We start from the raw sequence: 18,133 nt of genomic DNA on the forward strand, positions 1-18,133 counted from the left end.
GACTATGTTGGTAGGAAGCCCTTCCTCTGTAAGAAATACTATTTCTAGTGTCCTCTATAATTCAAGGCATTTTTTTCATCTCTAGAAATTTCTTAAATTTCATGTTTTAAACTACCCAGTTAAAGACAAAAGTAGGACCAATCCCTACACAGTGCCTTATATTTATTAGGTACTTAATAAATGTTTGTTGAATAAATAACATTTTGTTTATATATCAACAAAGTGACAAATTCATTTTCTGGAACAAATTTTTATTCCAAAATGCTGGAATAGATTTTCTTCTCAATTCTTTAAAACAAACAAGGAAAAAAAAAATTAAAACCCAAAAGAAACAGGAAGAAAGGAAAGAAAATCTGCCTTTAGGTTAATTAACTCTACTCAAGAATCAAGTGTACTTTTGCAGAATATTACAAAGATAATCACAACTACCTTTTGGATTGCCAGGTATCTATGATCAACATTTAATATTTAATCCTTACAGTAACCTTATGTGATAGATATTATTATCCCATTTTACAGATGAGGAAACCAAGGCACAGAGAAGTTATATAACTTGTCCTAAGTCATCAAGCTAGTAAGAAGCAGAGCTAGAATTTGAACTCAGTTCTGACTCCAAAGCCTGTGTTTAACCTGTATTTTTTTTTAAAAGAGGAGCGTGTTTAAAATAACTATTACTTTAATCTTAATTTTGAGGGCACTTAATATAGAAATATTTTTTCAAATTTCATCTCTTCACATGGGAGAGCCTCTATGTGAATTAAATTTTCTCTTTTACTTCTTTTCTTCAATTATCTCCCACAATTAAATATTTAATTAGCCTATGGTCATTGAGGCTTTAGAGATTTTAAACCATGTTGCAACCTAATCAGTAAAAACAGTAGAGTAAGGACACCTGAAAATTCATCCCTCCATAAAAACAACAAAAACTGGCAAAAATGGCCAGAATCAACTTTCTCAGAACTCTGGAAATTTAACCAATGGGCTTGTAACAATCTGGGGAGCAATTTATTTAAGAAAAACAAATTAAGTTCTGTAAGAACAGCGAGACCTGTATTGCTTTAGCTTGTCCTAGACCTTTGCTCTCCATGCCCATGGGAACCTTTAAAAATAGTCCACATCCTAATAACCAAAAACTTCCCCAACTTGGGAAAGGAAACAGTCACCCATGTCCAGGAAGCGCAGAGTTCCACACAGGATCAACCCAAAGAGGAACACACCAAGTCACATAGTAATCAAAGTGACAAAAATTAAGGATAAGGAAAAAATATTAAAATTAGCTGTACCAGTACCTCCTCTGAGAATAAATAAATAAATAAATAAATAACCTCCCACCACCAAAACAAAACAAAACAAAATTAAAAAACAGTGCTTGGCTCATCTTTGAGGTGGACTTCGGATTCAAAATAGACTCTAGCACACCTCTAACTTGTTCACCTGGTGTTTGTCAATAACAGAGGTTTCATTCAAGAAACCTACTGAGCTATAATTACCTGAAACCCAGTGATGAATCAAAGTTTTGTGGGACTTGAACGTCATCTACTTTGGAAAAATCCTGTCTAATAAAAACATGTGAAGTTACGAACACAAAAATTGCTAGGACCCCTCCCACGATATTGGAAGGGACCTAGGCAAGTGGGGAGCCCTACAGCTTCAGCTTCATTTAATTCATGATAAATCCACCTCAGCTGGGGCCCTTCTACAGACTTATTTAATGCAGGGGATAATATCATTTCAACTTATAAACACCCTAGTAATATGTCATTATAGGCAACAAAATGACAACTTGAGGGGTGGCACCTTCTGGACTTTCTAGATTTGGCACAAAACAGAGGAGGAGCCCAGCCTCCAGCACACACTTACTGTATTCTGACAACCTTTTGAAAGTAACTGTGAATGAATTTTAGGAATACAGTATTAATTTGTTTCCAACACCAGCTCTGATTCTTTAATTTTTTCTGCCATTTAAGATGAACACAGAAATTCAGGAACAGGCTGGTGCCTCTTCCACGACCATCTTTTCTAACCTACCACCCATTTTCTACTTGGTTGCCCCCCTACCTTGTTACCCTGCTGCAGAGATGCTAGCATGGCTCTCATAAGTTTTCCCATCAACTTTCTTCCAGTATGAAAGTTTCTTGGGGACAAAGTCTTTGGCCTATTCTTCTTTGTAACCCCAGTACTCAGTGCGGTGCAGACACACAATGTGCATGGCACTCAGTGAATGTTTTTGGATAAATTCATTAATTTTTATCAACTATGATTCCACAATTTTTTCCCCCTGGGTCACCTACATAACCATGAAACTTAGATTCTTCTAAGAGACTCTCGGTGTTATAAAATGTTTAGAAAAGGTCATGAGCTTAAGATATGGTACTGATGCTACTAAAACCTCTTGGTGGAGGGACCTAATGAGTCCAACCTCTGGTGCACTGCCAAGAGAAAAACTGACCCTCTGTTCTCTTTCCACAAGTTGGGCACCAGCAAGCTAATGAAGGGGAAGGGAATCTGCCACTGATGGGCATCTGCAGAACTGTTAGTCCAGCTCGACACACACCCTCGACACCTCCGTTAACCCAGTGAACCGTGTGAAACTGGATTTCTGAACCACAAGACAAACAGGAGAGTCTTTTCCAAAGCCTGATTTAGAGGAGGCTCTTCACCTTGAGTCTAAAATCCCCTTCAGGCCACTGAACCTACCTGCTGTGATCTGATTGTGACATGGAGAAATCAGAGAATTTTCAAGATTCTGAAAAACCCACACTTCTTATTAGTGGTAGTCAGCAAAGAAAGTATAGAGAATTAGGCTATAGCAATGTGTTTTCTTTGTATGTTTCACACTACAGCTTAACACAAATATCCATACCTCAAAGGTTCCTATTGGCCACAGATAATTCACTTCAGACATGTATACTTTTTGAAAAACAATGTTTTGGGTGGTTGGGGAGAAAGGTGGCCAGTGGTGGGTGTTCAAGAATTCTTTCTGCTTTACTATTTAAAAGAAGCTAATAGTTGAGGAAGCACCCATACCTTTTGCTCCCTGAAAAATTTTGGGCTAAACTTAGTTCTTTGCAGCTCTGTGCTGCATACATTTTAAGCAGTTAGGAATTTTGCACATGAGTAGGAATTAAATTCAAAAGTGGAATTTCAAGTACCATTCGCATTTTGGACCAACAACAATGGGATTCCATGACAATGCTAATTTGAGTGTTTCTGCTGGGTGCTTTTTACTTTATTGCTCATGCCAAAGATTAGTACGAGCGAAAGCAAAGTGCTCCATATGAGTTAGACAAGTCTCTTGGCCTCTTTGTACCTTAGTTTTCCCATTAAAAAAAAAAAAAAAAAAAAACGATCTCAAGACATAATTTCTGGAATTCATAGTGAGCTTATACCCAGCTAACCAATTACGAATAACAAAAACACATAGTTTGTAGTCATCTTCTATTTCACTTACAGCTTGTGTAAAAGCTCCATTCTATGCCAGGACCGGAACGTTCCAAAGCTCAGGTCTATGATTAAATTGCAACCAAGATTTCTACAAAAAAGAAAAAAAAAAAAAAAGACACAAGCAAAAGAAGAAAAACAATTCTTTCAGAACATTATCCTTTGGCAGTAATTCTAATTTATATACGATGAAACATAACCTTATTATCCCTTCCATACTCTAAAGAAACCTCACTGTGGAAAATGGTTGCTTATGATTTACATTTACATGGTTATATATATGGTGCATTAGATACAAGACAGTAAATCCTCAAAAAATATTTGTGTTAAGCGATCCTTATTTCTCTAGAAAAGGGCAGTACTACTGACATTTTGGGCCGGATAATTCTTTGTTGAGGGGGGCTCTCTAGTACACTGAAGGGTGTTTAGCAGCATCTCTGCCCTCTGTCCACTAGATGGTGGTAGTGTATCTATCTATACTGCTGATAACCAAAAATGTCTCCAAACATTGCCAAATGATATCTGAGTGCGAATCTTTGCTAGAGACAAAAAGGATTAGCTACATAATTCTAATAGCTTTCTACAATAAAATTTTAAAATTTTTAAATGAGCAGCAAATTAATTTTATAAAAAATTAACTTCTATAAAAATTCCAAACATAATGAAGGTATATTTGTAACTTACACAAATTCCAAAAACAGCAGTGATTCAAATGTACCTCTTTCTTAAATAGCTACTTTTGCAGCCCATTTCCTCTGAGCATAAACTTCTTGAATGTATCAACTAGACCTGCTCATGTACATTATCTATCACGTTTAAAGCCAATGCATGTATAAAGCAGTCAGATAGTTTTAAAAATAAACAATTAGCTGGGGAGTGAACAGAAGGAGGAAAATAACTGTTTTAGAAGAAACATAGGTCTATTACTTCACAGCTCCCTTTTCTACGCCTCTACAGCACTTTACCAGCCAGTCAGTGCTTGTGCATTATGGTCTGAGCTTACGTTTATTTTCCCTGTGAGATCAGGAGTTGCTAGAAGGAACTCTGTCTTACCCACCTTTATGTTTGTAACACTAGGCACAGTGCTTGGCATATTCTTTTTCACTGATTGGCATTTTTTAAAATGAGTGAGAATAACTTGTGCTAACATGAAATAATCAGTTAAGAAAGTATTTCAAAATACAAGTAACTAAAGGCCTAACCCACTGAACAGTTATTTCATTTATTTTTCTCCAAACTGTGTTTCTAAGGTTTGGAGCCTAGATGCCAGAGGGATCCAAGAAGACTAATAATACAAAAGTGGTTGCCCCTTAAGGCTTGGATGGTTTGATAGTTAAAAGGACTATTCTTAGGGTCATGTGAGGCCCTTTATACCCACTTCCCTTAGCCTTTTATATTTGCAAGAAGAATCTCGTTGCTAAAGAGCATCATTAATTAGCTTAGTAAGGATTAATGACATACACAGCTCTGGATGCCACGGACAAAGGATAAAAACTGATCTTTTATAGCAAAGGACACAGTATCTCCTTACCTCTAAATAAACAAGAATACTATGCAAGCATTTCTTTCCTTGTATAACGAGGCTGGAGAGTTTTTTACTTTGTAATTAGTGAAGTTAGGGACGTTTCTAATATGCTTATTTGGTGTAAACATTTACAACTATACCACTTTAACTATCATCTTAAACATTTTTAATATTGGTTTAACAATTCCTGCATTAAATCCTTAATACTAGTCTGTTCTATTGGTAACTTGATATGTTCTGGACAATATTGTTTACATAATTCATCTGCTTAAATATGTAATATTTAAATGTTAATTAATTTAGATTAAAATTATGAGTTAGTGGCATTCATATTAATGTAGGTGTTCTATATTTTCTTGTCCTGTAGGTGATAATTTGAGCTTAACTTTTAATTCCTCTCATTTTACTAAACCACCTTTTCCAAACCTTTTCTGTGAAGGCCACATAGTAAATATGTTAGGCTGTGCAGGCCACACACAGTCTCTGTCGCATGTTTTCCCTTGTTTTTTTCCTCCATTTTCCCACTTACAGCCCTTTAAAAATCATTCTTAACTTGTGTACTGTGTAAATATGAATCATGAGCTGGATTTGATCCATGGGCCATAAACTAAACATAAGTGGATGGTATATGAACATTTACATAATAAGGTTCACATGGGTGTCTAATTGCTCAGGCTTCATTACCACTTTTCCTCTACAACTAAAAGGTGTTTTTCTATCTGTATCTTGTCTATATAAATTTGAAAATTAAAAATGAATAGGAGGTATTTGATGCTAGAGATGGGCTGGGGCCCTGACTTAGAGAGTTATAGGATTTTATTGCTGGAAAAAATTGTAGAGATTATCTAATTTGAACCCCTTAATTACTTTATAGATAATACAACTAAGAACTCATAAATAAATATGATTAAGTAATTAACTTACAAATACTGGAGGGACAGCAAGCCTTTAAGTGAATCCTTATGTAACTCAGTCAAAGAATTTTCTCTGAGAATTCTGAAAAATGAAAAGGTTATTTTTGGATCAAGATGCTAAACAACTACAATTATTTACTACACAGGACTAACTCCTATGTGTAGGGGAAACGTGGGTAATGGTGCCATCTAAATGTCCTAATTCTTATTTAACTTAGAGATGGTGATCTCTGCTCCATTTTCACTTAATCATTTTTTCTCACGTCTTCCTCTGTATCTCTCTTCATCTCACACACACACACACAGACACACACACCCCTATCCACTCCTCCTCACCAAATCATGTATTTAATGCCTACTCTTTAGATCACAAATTCTTGGTTAGAACCCAACTCTGGGCAGCACTAATGTTGCAGAGCTGCCATTCCTTTCTCTCTTTTCCCAAACCTTATCTGGAAGTCCCAGACAGAACTATATTAGGGCTGCAAATGAAGCCATTTGATTTTTTCCTCCATTAGAAATATTTTTGAAAATTAAAATGTGCATAAAATATACATAATTATTCACTTTAATAATTAGAAAAGAAATTCTCATGTAACACCATTCACGTCAAGAAAGAAAACAGCCAGCACCCCTGGAGCCCCCTGTGCTCCTTTTAAATTACAACCCGCTCCCTAGAGGGAACCACTATCCTGACTTTAATACTAATTTTCTTGCTTTTTAAATGTGATTTTGCCTCTTATACATCAGCCATAAACAACACAATTTAGTCTTGCTTCTTGAACTTTATGTAAGTGGAATCATAGATGTATTATTCTCTACATTCTTTCATTCAACAATATTTTGTAAGTTTATCTTATTTTAGCATGTAGCATGTAGTGTTGCATGCCTAGCTACATGGGGCTACTGAGTACTTGACAGTGGCTAATGTGACTAAGGAGTTGAATTCTAATTTAATTAATTAAAATTATTTTTAAAATTAAAATTTAAAAACTGATATTGTAATTATAGGAAGATGTTAAATATGTTTGCAATAATTTGGGTATGGATACTACTTTTCAACTGTAACTTATATGAAATCTAAATACAGATAAAATTTAGGAACCAAGTTGAGATTTCAAACAGTTAGTATGGACAAAAACAATGCAGACAGTCATTAATTTTTATAATAATTACATGTAGATATGACAATACTTTGGATGTTTTTGAAGACAATACAAAAAATGTAGAATATCTTATCAATAATGTATATAATGATTACATGTTGAAATGATAATTTTTGGAATATAAGGGTTAAATAAAGTACATTAACATTTATTTCATCTGTTTCTTTTTACTTTTAAGTGGCTACCAGAAGTTTTAATGTTACTTCTGTGGCCTGCATTACGTTTCTGATGGAGTGCATGACTTCTAAGTGTGGGACTAACCACACTTCATTAATTCAACTACTGGTGGATACTGAGACTTTCCTAGTTTTTAGTTACTAAAAACAATACTGCTTTGAACAGTCTTGTATTTGTATCCTGATACATATTTGCCTGAGTTTCTCTAGGATGTAACAGGGATACAAAATTGTATTCCTAAGAAGCTGTGCTATTTCAAGTTGGCCAACTGAAACATGTCAAACCTCTCTACCTCCTTCAACTTCCACCAAAATCCCTAAGAATGATAGAAAAGATGTAATTTAAAAACTACAACCTTAGCTCAAAGCAAGCAGCTGTACAAATGCTCCCCGACCAGAAATGTCCTGTAGCTACCTGCAGGGTGATTATTTGGGATAGTGTGGTAGGAGCAACCTGCAGCACATCAATCCCGCATTTTGTTCCTTGATCCAGGCAGCGGGGAAAAAAAGGGGGGGGTTCCTTCCTCCAGGTCGGAGCAACTGGTGTTAGAAAAAGGGCAAAGTCCCAGAACCCTGGAGGAAGGGTATGCACTCCCTGACCAGCCAGCAGTAGGCATCTTCCACTTCTTGCTTATGCTCAGGATTACCCACTGGGAGTAACAAGCCTCAGCAGCTCACTTCACCTCTCCCATAAAGCTGGAACAGAAGCAGCAGAATCTCAACTATAAAGATGAACTGTACTCAGAAATGACCAAAGGGAAAAAGCCAAGTCTACTAAGGACAGGAAACAAAAACAAATAGAAGAGATTATAGTTCTGCATTGAAAATGTTGTTTTTCTCTCACAGTGTATTTTGGTCACATATTAATTCCACCTCATAGCTTAATTCCATCTCATAGATTATTTACTCACAGCTTATGAGAATTAACATATTACTATCTGGAAACTGCAGCTGAAATCAAGGGCAGTTCTCAGTAATAAGGTGGCTCATATTATACAGGAAATAGTTCCACACACTTTCTAAAGATCATTGAAACAACACAAAAAACTTAAATTCCCACAAAGAACTCTTGGAGCCCTGAGAATGCTTCAAAGACCCTGACCTCCATTTGAAATTGACCACGTTAGAAGGAACAGCACTGATGATCAGAATATATGTGAAGGGGGAATGGTCAACAGGTGGTGCCATGAATGATTGTTTTCTCCCCTCTGTTAAGTAGTTAAGTTTCATATTTCCATGGAAATGATCCAAAAAGAAAAAAGAAAAAATCACTCCATCCAATGACACTTATAGTAACCCTTTTCATAACTTAAAGAGTAGGGAAAAAAACTCTACTTCCCTACATCACATAACAAAACTGTATGTGAACACCACAGATGACATACAAAGGTCATAGGAAACAAAGATAAATGAAAAAAATCAAGACAAAAACGAAATTTGTATATACTAACTATAACTTTAAACATTGACAAGGATTCAGTAAGACAGCAGAGACAGGGCTGACCCTCAACTGTTGGTGGCAGTGTCTTCTCTGATTGGTTGATGCCCATGTCAGACTGGCTAGAGTCTGAATATCATAGAAGGAGGGGGAGTAACCAAAGAGTATGTCTTTTAAATTAATGGGGTTTCTTTATGTCAAGTTGTTTGGATGACAGTCTAGTAAAATTTTTTAAAAATAACAATACATTCAATCTAGAAGTAAAGTCTATAGAATAAGCCAGTCACCAAAAACTTACCCCAAAAAGGTGCTTCAAATACGTAACTAAATGAAATAAAATATATTGATCTGTAGAACTCCAAATATTCATTTTCACTGAAGCAAAAATTTTAAAATTATAGGGAATCAGAGTTAAAGCCAGATCTAAAACTTTCTCTCACCAGGAAAATACCAAAACCAGGCATGAACTAACATTTAAGAAACATCCATGTTTAACTTCTGGCCAGGGTTAAGGTCTAAGGCAACCTTCTGAATTTCACATTCATTCTTGATGTTTTATTTTTGACAATCATCGTTATCTCCACCTCTGTAATTTCTAGGAAACTGAGAGGGCTCAGGGTTGGTTGGTTGGTTGGTTTCTTTGACTTAACGTATAATGCAAACAGCAGGCCATTCTGAAAGTGATTTACTCTCCTTACTCTGCTTTCTTTCTCTCCAAAGCACTTATCAATACTTGATATTACATCTACCTATTATATTTATATATTTATTTTTAATGTATTTTTAACCCCCTGAGAACTGGGCTATTTGGTCTCTTTCGTTCTTGGGCCTGTATCCCTGGCATGTAAAACAGTCCCTGGCACACCATGGATACTCCATAAACATTAGTTGGATGAATTCAGAAAGTGACAGGTTATCAACTATCAGATACTGTTGTTTAAAACAAATTTTCCATTTATTATCTACTTATCAGTATAGCTTTACAGAAATGTCTTTCTTCACCCTTACATTTGTGACTCAATCTTTTGAGACAAAAATCCTTTGAGAACTTCATAAAAGCAATGGCCCTTTTCCCTAGAAAACTGCACTTTCTTGAATACATGCAAAAATGTGCATGCAATTTCCATTTGTGGATCATCCTTTTAGGGCAGAGGTCTGTGAACAGAGTGGACCGAATTCAGAGGCACAAACTTAGAAGGGAAATAAAATTACATCTCCATTTTCACAAACCTATAACTAAAATTAGCAATTCCTTCCATTATGAATGTAGGCAACAAACCACAGATTAGCAGTACAGTTAATTTAGTTCCCAACGGAAGTCACAAGTCACTTCATATCACATTTTTTTTGATTTTTTAAATTAATATTTTTAATTGAAGTATAGTTGACTTACAACGTTATATTAGTTTCAGGTATACAGCATCGTGATTCAACATTTTTACAGCTTATACTCCATTAAAATTATTACAAAAGAATGGTTATAATTCCCTGTGCTATACAATATATCCTAGTTGCTCATCTGTTTTATATGTATCACATATTTGTTACAGATATCTCAAAATATCATTTATTCTCATCACTATCTTGGAGTTATAACAGCTATTAGACTTACCATTATTCTTGTTATTTAATGTTAAGAGAAGCATATTTATTACTATATCACTAATTTTAAAAATATTCTGAAAATGATTTCAATGTAATTGGTTTCCTTTGTTTTTCTATATATATAAATTTATTTTACGTTTAATAACATTATCCTAAGAACATAAGCTTCTGCAGATCGCCAAAGAGATACATGTGGTAGGGGTGGGAGATTAAGAAATCCTGCCCTCGGGAACCACTGACCCTAAATTAGGAGGAACCTCTGCTTATAAAGTATAAAACTCAAGCTGACTTAGAAATCTTCAAACCTTACCAGACTCATATTACAGTGTATCAACTTGGAAACACATGCTTTATAAAAATTATTTTTAATTTCAATTTATTTTTTAATATGTAATATATAGCCACATAGCTCAAAATTCCAAAGGTATACAGTACACAATCCAGTTTCCCCCTTATCTCTGTCCCTCAGTCTACCACTCCCTTTCCCTCCCCAGAGAAAACTAATATTATCTATTTCTTGTGCCAAATGACTTTCATTTTTCTTACAAGCTTGGGAAATAAAATCTCCAAGTCAGATACTATCATGAGAAATATAAACCACATATAGTATTTAAGAAATCTGTAAATTAAAAAAAATAAAAAATAAAAAGCCTGGTTCTAGCATTTTTTCCTTATCAGTAACATATCAGATTAAGGGGGCATCTCTTTAAGGGTAGTCATAATCCCTATTGTTAGATTACTATGACTGTTATGTCTTTTATTATTAATTTAAAAGTAATATTTATGATTTGTCTATTCAAGTTGAACAAATAATACAAATTGCCATGAAAAATGCCAGTTAATTGCTTTGAATGTAATTTTTCCCCTAAAATCATTTGTTATCTAACCTGAATTATCTACAAATCAATTTAAAAAAAAGAAAAAACAGAAAAATGGGTAAAGGACAGACAAGTCAGAGATGAAACACAAATGTTCAGCAAACATATAAAGACATTTAAACTCACAAGTTCTCAGAAAAATTCAAATTCACATGGGACCCCTTTTATTCACCCTTCAGATCAGCCAAAAACATGGAGAATATCCAGCAGTGGAAGGGTGTGGGGAAACAAAGGCTGTCAGGGAGGGCTGACTGGAGTGTAAACTGGCACAACTTGTTTGAGGGCAATTAGAAGTTTGTATCTACATAGTCTTCACCCCAACAATTCCATTTCTACGTATCTATTCTACAGAAATACCTGACAGGTTCACAAAAATGCATGTACAAGGATGTTCACTGCAGCAATGTTTCTAACAAGAAAACTGGACGTAATCTAAACACCTTTCAATAGTGGCATTATTAAACTGATGCGTCCATACTATGGAATATTATGCAGGAGTTTAAATGAATGGGGCAACCTTCTATGTACTGGGAAGGAAAGAAATCTAAGACATATCGTGAAGTTAAAGAGTCAAGTTGCAGGATATTATCATTTATGCAAAAAAGGGTAAGAAAGTCACACAACAAACTTATTTTGTTATCTGTAAATATGTATGCAGTCAAATACATGGAAGAATCAGGAAGGACTGTTTTACTAAACTCAAAATTGTGTCGGTGGGGGATTAAGGCACAAGGAGGGTTTTCACTACACCTGTTATTTCATTTTTATATTTTGAGAATATAATCATGTATTACTGGTATAATGAAAAGTAAGTTTAAATTGGTTCTTGCTTATTTGAATGAGGGCCTGCCAAGTTTAATTTTTTTAAATAAACATAGAATTTCAATCAATTGGTTGGTTTGGAATATGAAGTGGGAAATACCTTTTAACACAGCTGTTGACCCCGAAATTCTGGACCAAGAAGAATCTGACAAGGCAGTTAGTGTTTTGTATGCATATTTGGAGAGAATATACTCACAGTTTCTCAGTCAGGTGGTATGGCTTCCATGTATTTTCATCAATGTAAGAAACAGAGTTTCCTTGGAAATCTCTGTGAAGAAACACAGTTCATATTCTTAAATAGGTAGGAAGAGAATGAGCAGAATAAGTGAGAGAATCATGGCAACCTTGTGGGGAATACTCAAATGCAGAAAAGATCAGCTTTCTAATTCCCACAGCTTATCAGCTTACCAGGTGGGCACAATTAATAAAGATATAATGTGAGGCCACTGGCACAAACAGTGAGGCATCTCCTCAGAACCTGAACTTCGTATCTGTCCAGTTTCTTGGATATGTAATGCCAATTATTTTGAATGTAAGTTTTTTTCTCCCCAAATCACTTATGTGTCTAAAATGACTCCAACAAATCAATGATAAAAATGGCAAAAATGTATCATTATCAGCAAATAAAGAAATCTTATGCCAGGTAACACCAAAGCTTTGGCTCAGTGCCCTCTAAATCTCTCCAGGTATTGGAAGGATAAAGGCAGTTAGAAATTAGAGACTAATATGGAAATATCTCTCAGACATACTGCAAAAGGAAAAGCACAGACCACTGACCAAGGAGTAAAGTTATTACCTCATTAGGAGAAAAAATGCAAAGGAAAGAGACTGGAAGGAAGGACACACATCCAAATAGTAACATAGTTATCTTATGGGTGGGAGGGAGGGTGGGGAGAGAATTTCACATTTTATTCTGTATACTTCTATGACATTTTCTTTTAAACAGTGAGAATGTATCCATGAATTAACATGTTAGAAGAAGCTGTTAAATGCTGGAGGTTCAGTTTCAACCACTAACTGTGGATGGCTTTGAATCTTTAGCTTTGTCCTCTTCCCTCAGCAACAACTATTTAGTTCATATGCACATTTTTCAGGGGGATCAGAAATAAGTCAAAACAGATACCTGTCTGCCCACCTGCCTAGGGGACATTTCCACTCAAACAGAAGCCTTCCGGTTGCTTTATGTTCATCAGTAAAACTGAACTCATCTCCCTCAAACTGATTCTCCTTCCCAACTGTATTACCACTTGTTGTACCACCATCATTCTATTCTCATCAACATATTTGACTTTTCTTTCCTGTACACCTCATCCCCCAACTCTAGGCAGTTACCAAATCTTGTCGGTTTTCCCTTTGTCATGCTGTCAGGATTTCCCTTCTACTCCTGTCACAACCACGCTAATTTGCTAATTCAGCCCATTCTCTTTCCTCCTAGATTTTGCTACAGCATTCTATTTGGTCTCTCTGAATCAAACTTCCCTCTCTAGATCACAGTACATATGGAATCTAAAATAAGCTTCTTGCTTTAATCATTTCTCTTTTCCTTGAAAACTTTCAATGGCTCCCCACATCTTATAGCATATTTTTCAAAGCCCCATTTGTGATAGTCAAGGTTTTTTGTAAGTGTATCTTTCATTGCTGCCTAACTCAGTTCTTCACAGCTAGACTGATCTATTAAACCCTGATGATTCCTGCAGCCACATCTTTCCCTAGACTGTACTTCCTATTTTTACTCTAACAAATCACAGCCAGTCTTTTAAGTTCCAGTGGATGTTTTAGCTTATCCATGCAGTTTCCCCTGACCTCCACACCCTAGTGATTCCAGGTTCTGGTTAATTATAGCACCTCTCTGTATCTCTTTTAATACTCAATTACACATCACTTCCCTTTTAAGCCATATTCCCTTTCTTCCCACTGTCATGTTCTGGAAACAATGCCATACCTCTGTGGCTCCCACAGTACTTACCTTTTGGTTGGGCATAAAATGGGAGCTATATACAGAAAACCAGGGGGCAAAGATGAATTCTCAATATAACTGAGGGATCAAATAAAAATAATGGCTAACACTCAGATATATTCTAGACACTGATATAAGAGCTTTAAATGTGTTAACTTATCTAAATCTCACAATAATCCTATGAGATGGTGACTGTGATAATCCCCAATTTCCAGATGAGGAAACTGAGTCACAAAGCTAATAAACGGCAGACCTGGATTCACACCCAGGTAGTCTGACTCCAGAATCTCTACTCTTAACCACTTTGTTGTATTATCACCAATGAGATGGGGAGAGGGACATGTTGCTGTAATGAGGATGGAGCAAAAATGGGAGATGTTAAAAAATTAAATAATGGAGTAAAAAATAGAGAAGGAAAAATAAGGGCAATTATAAGTAGAAGACTGGAGAAGGAATGATAGTAAGAAGGCAATTGAAGATAAGAAATCGCTTCTAAGACAAACAAAAGGTAAAAACAGAAAGTCAGTCAACGTGAGCTGGGGAGACGAGGAAGACCCAGGAAGATCTCGAAGAAAGGCTGCCACGTCAGGCAAGATGCAGAGAACAAAAGAGGAAAAGCAATTCTTACAGGACGGTGAAGATGCCGTTGTAGCTGTTGGGCTCTGGCACAGGCACTCCGTGGAGTCTCTCCTTTGGGCTGAGACCAATGCAGGACAAGGTCTCATTGTTACAGGTACAGAGCTCACATACATTTATGCTTGTGGGAGCACTCTGTTCTGGTTGCTCCTTTTCTGAGGTATATGTTATAGAAGGCACCACTGAAGACTCAGTTGAAGAAGGTGTCTTAGGTGACCCCGGGTGCTGAGTTATGGTAACTTCCTGGTCTACAGTTGGAACTGTGACTTGAGTCAGGTCTGGATGTGCAAGTGCCACCTCAGGAGAAGGAGCTGTAGTCTGCTGCAGGACTGCAGACTGCTGCAGGACTGCTCCAGCCTCTGTAGTGGGTTCTGAAGTTTTGGCTAGTTTCAGGCTTACGTGATGAGGTGTGACGCTGGACGGTGTTGGGTGCTGACCTTGATCCTTACTTGGAATTGTAACTGTCACCTTCTGATGGGGTGGATATTGAACAACAACCTCCTTAGGTGGCTCTGGAGGCTAAGTTGGAGTCTCTTGCTTTGTTGAAGGTTCAACCTCCACACTGGATGCTCCAGTTACAGTAAGTTCCAGGTCCACAGTGTGAACTGTGACTGGAGTCCAATGCTTGAATGGACAAGTGTCACCTCAGGGTGTTTTGGAAGGGGAGATATAGTGTTCAGCCTCCATAATAGGTTCTGAAGTCACGGTAAGCTCCAGATCCAATGGTTTCTCTGTGACACTAGATGACATTAGATGCTCAGTGTGATCCTGATCTGGTGCTGGAACTGTCACCTCCTGATACAGTGAAGGCTGAGGGGGCTCTGGAGGCCAAGGTTAGGGTCCCCTGCATGGTTGGATGAGGCTTAACATCTATATTAGATTCTGGACTTAATGTAAGTTCCAGGTCCAAAGGCTGAACTGTGACCTCAGTCATGGCTGGATGCTGAGCCGGCACCTGCTCTGCCTGTGGAGGTGTCACCTCCATGTACGTTGGATGAGATGTCGTCTGCTGCAGGGCTGCAGAGTGTCCAGCCTCTGTAAGAGGCCCTGGAGTCACGGTAAGCCCCAGGTCCAAAGCTTTATCAGTGACACTGGGCGAGCTGGAATGCTGAGCTTGATTCTGTCCTGGTGTTCCAACTGTCATCTCAACCTCCTTAGGTGGCTCTGGAGGTTGAGCCGGGGCTTCCTCCTGGACCGAAGAAAGCCCCACCCCCTCAGGGGGACCTGTAGTCTGAGCTGTGGCCTCTTGTTGTCCTGGGAAAGATTCAACCTTCCCAGGGTGCTCCGGAGATGGAGAAAGAGGCTTAGACTGGACTGGAGAAAATTCAGCCTGCTCGGGGGAAACGGGAAAATGAGCAGAGCCCTCCTGCTGCTCTGGAGAACTTTCAGCCTCCTTAGCAGGCTCTGGAGTGATGACAACTGTGAGATCCAGGGGTTTGCCTATGGTACTAGGCATCACTGGATGCTGAGCTTCACCTGGCCCTGCAGGTGAGAACGTCACCTCATTATGTACTGGATGTTGAGCTGTGGCAGCTGTAGAGGTCTCTGGAGGCTGAGTTGGGGGCTCAAGCTGGACTGGAGAAGGTTCACCATTTCCTGAGGGGGCTGGAGGCTGTTCCGGAACCTCCTGCTCGACCAGTAACGGTTCCAACTGCTCAGGGGACCCTGCAGACTGAGATGAGGCCTCCTGTTGGGGCGGAGAAGGTCCAGCTTCACTTGTGGGCCCTGAAGTTATGGTGAGTGCAAGGTCCACAGGTTTAACAGTGACACTGGGCCACTGCAGAGACTGAGCTTGATCCTGGCCTGGAGGAGAAGCTGTTGTCACATGATCTTGAGAATGAGCTGGAGAGGGTTCGGCCTCAGCGGGAGACTGTGGACGCTGAGCTGTGCTTTCCTGCTGGGTTGCGGAAGGCTCTATCTCTGCTGGAGACTGAGCTGGGCTCTCCTGCTGGGTGGCTGGTTTCACCACCTCAGGACGCTCTGTGGGCTGAGCTGGGCTCTCCTGCTGGGTTGAAAAGGGTACAACTTCCCCATTAGGCTCATAAGGCTGAGCCGGTCGTCCCTGTTCACCTGGAGAAGGCTCAGCTTCCTCAGGAGGCTCTGGAGGCTGACCTGTGGCATCCTGCGGGGTTGGAGAAGGTTCTGCCTCCACAGAATATTCAGGAGGCTGAGGCCGGGGCTCCTGCTGGGTTGCGGTAAACTCGCCTTCCTTAGCAGGCTCTGGAGTGACCATAAGTTCCAAATCCACAGGTTTAAGTGTAACACTGGACAGCTTGGAGTGAGCTGGATACTTACTTCCATGTCGAGCTACTGCCTCGTCACTTGCTGGAAACTGAGGTACATTCTCGCCAGGGAACCCTGGAACTTGCATTGGGGCCTCTTGCTGGAGTGGGGCAGAGTCATACTCAGGGCACTCTGCAGGCTGAGCCTGGGCCTCCTGAGGGAATGGAGGAGGTTCCGCCTCCTCAGGATGCTCTGCAGGCTGAGCCTGGGCCTCCTGCTCAAGTGAAGGTTGCACTTCCTCGGGGCTCTCTGGAGGCTGAGACGCAGCTTCCTCCTGGACTGGAGAAGGTTCCACCTCCTCAGGGCTCTCTGGAGGCTGCGAGGGGGCCTCCTGCAGAACTGGAGAAGTTTCAACCACATTAGTGACCTCTGGATTTATAGTAAGTGCCAGATCCACAGGGTTAACACTGACACTGTGCAGGTCTGACTGCTGAGCTTCATTCTCATTGGGACCATGAGGCCTTAATTGTTCAGCTAAAAGCTCCTGAAGCCCTCCCTCCCCCCAAGGGACTGCAGCGCCTACTTCCTCAGGGCCCTCTGAAGGCTGAGACAGAGCCCCCTGCTGAAGTGGAGCTGGTTCTGTCTCTTCAGTGGCCTCTGGACGCTGAGCCTGGGCCTCTGCCTGGGGCGGAAAAGATTCAACCTTCCCAGGGGTCTGTGGATTTTGAGCAGGACCCTCTTGCTGGGGTGGAGACTCAACCTCCTGAGTGGGCTCTGGACGCTGAGCCTGGGCCTCCTGCAGGGATGAGGACATTTCAGCCTCCTCAGGGGGCTCTGGAGGCTGATCTGGGCTTCCCAGAAGATCCAAAGGTAGATCTATATCTACAGCTTTGATCTTATTACCTTTAGGTCGAGACAGAGCTGGGGCCTGATTCTGATCCCAGCCTAGCACTGGAACCTCCTCTGGGAGCCTTTGATGCTGGGTTATCTTGTCATTCTCACCTTGACGTGGAACAGCAACATCTTCGTATGGCCCTGCAGGCAGCTCTCCATTTGACTCCACGTCCGGGTACAGAAGTAAAGTCTCAGCTGACTCCTGTGTGAAAGAATTAAACTCCCCTGATTGTGAGTTGGGGGTCTGCTGGACAGAGCCCAGGGACCACCTCAGGGGCCATCCCTGGACCAGCAGCCAGAGTGGTTGCCAAGCAAAGAGCTGCAGCAACCAAAAATACTGGGGAAACATAACACAAAGACGATTTGGGCACAGTGACACAGGCTAGTAGGAAACTGGCCAGGCACACTGAACAGACACCGAAGCGAAATGGCAGCTTGGCTACACGTGCGCCCCTCCC

General features: G+C 39.4%; 1 protein-coding gene across 1 annotated transcript in view; it reads right to left on the reverse strand.

The window, feature by feature from the left end:
• The window catches only part of LOC105077527 (uncharacterized), a 41,017-nt gene extending 22,993 nt beyond the window's left edge, over positions 1 to 18,024 (reverse strand). Inside the window, 5 exon segments of the mRNA XM_074341887.1 lie at positions 3,452 to 3,532; positions 5,891 to 5,962; positions 12,162 to 12,233; positions 14,551 to 15,077; positions 15,319 to 18,024. Of these exon segments, the coding sequence (XP_074197988.1) occupies positions 3,452 to 3,532; positions 5,891 to 5,962; positions 12,162 to 12,233; positions 14,551 to 15,077; positions 15,319 to 18,024 (3,458 nt within the window).
• Positions 18,025 to 18,133: the final 109 nt, after the last annotated feature.

This window comes from Camelus bactrianus, chromosome 16 (assembly GCF_048773025.1).
Source record: "Camelus bactrianus isolate YW-2024 breed Bactrian camel chromosome 16, ASM4877302v1, whole genome shotgun sequence".
Classification (NCBI taxonomy): Eukaryota; Metazoa; Chordata; class Mammalia; order Artiodactyla; family Camelidae; genus Camelus; species Camelus bactrianus.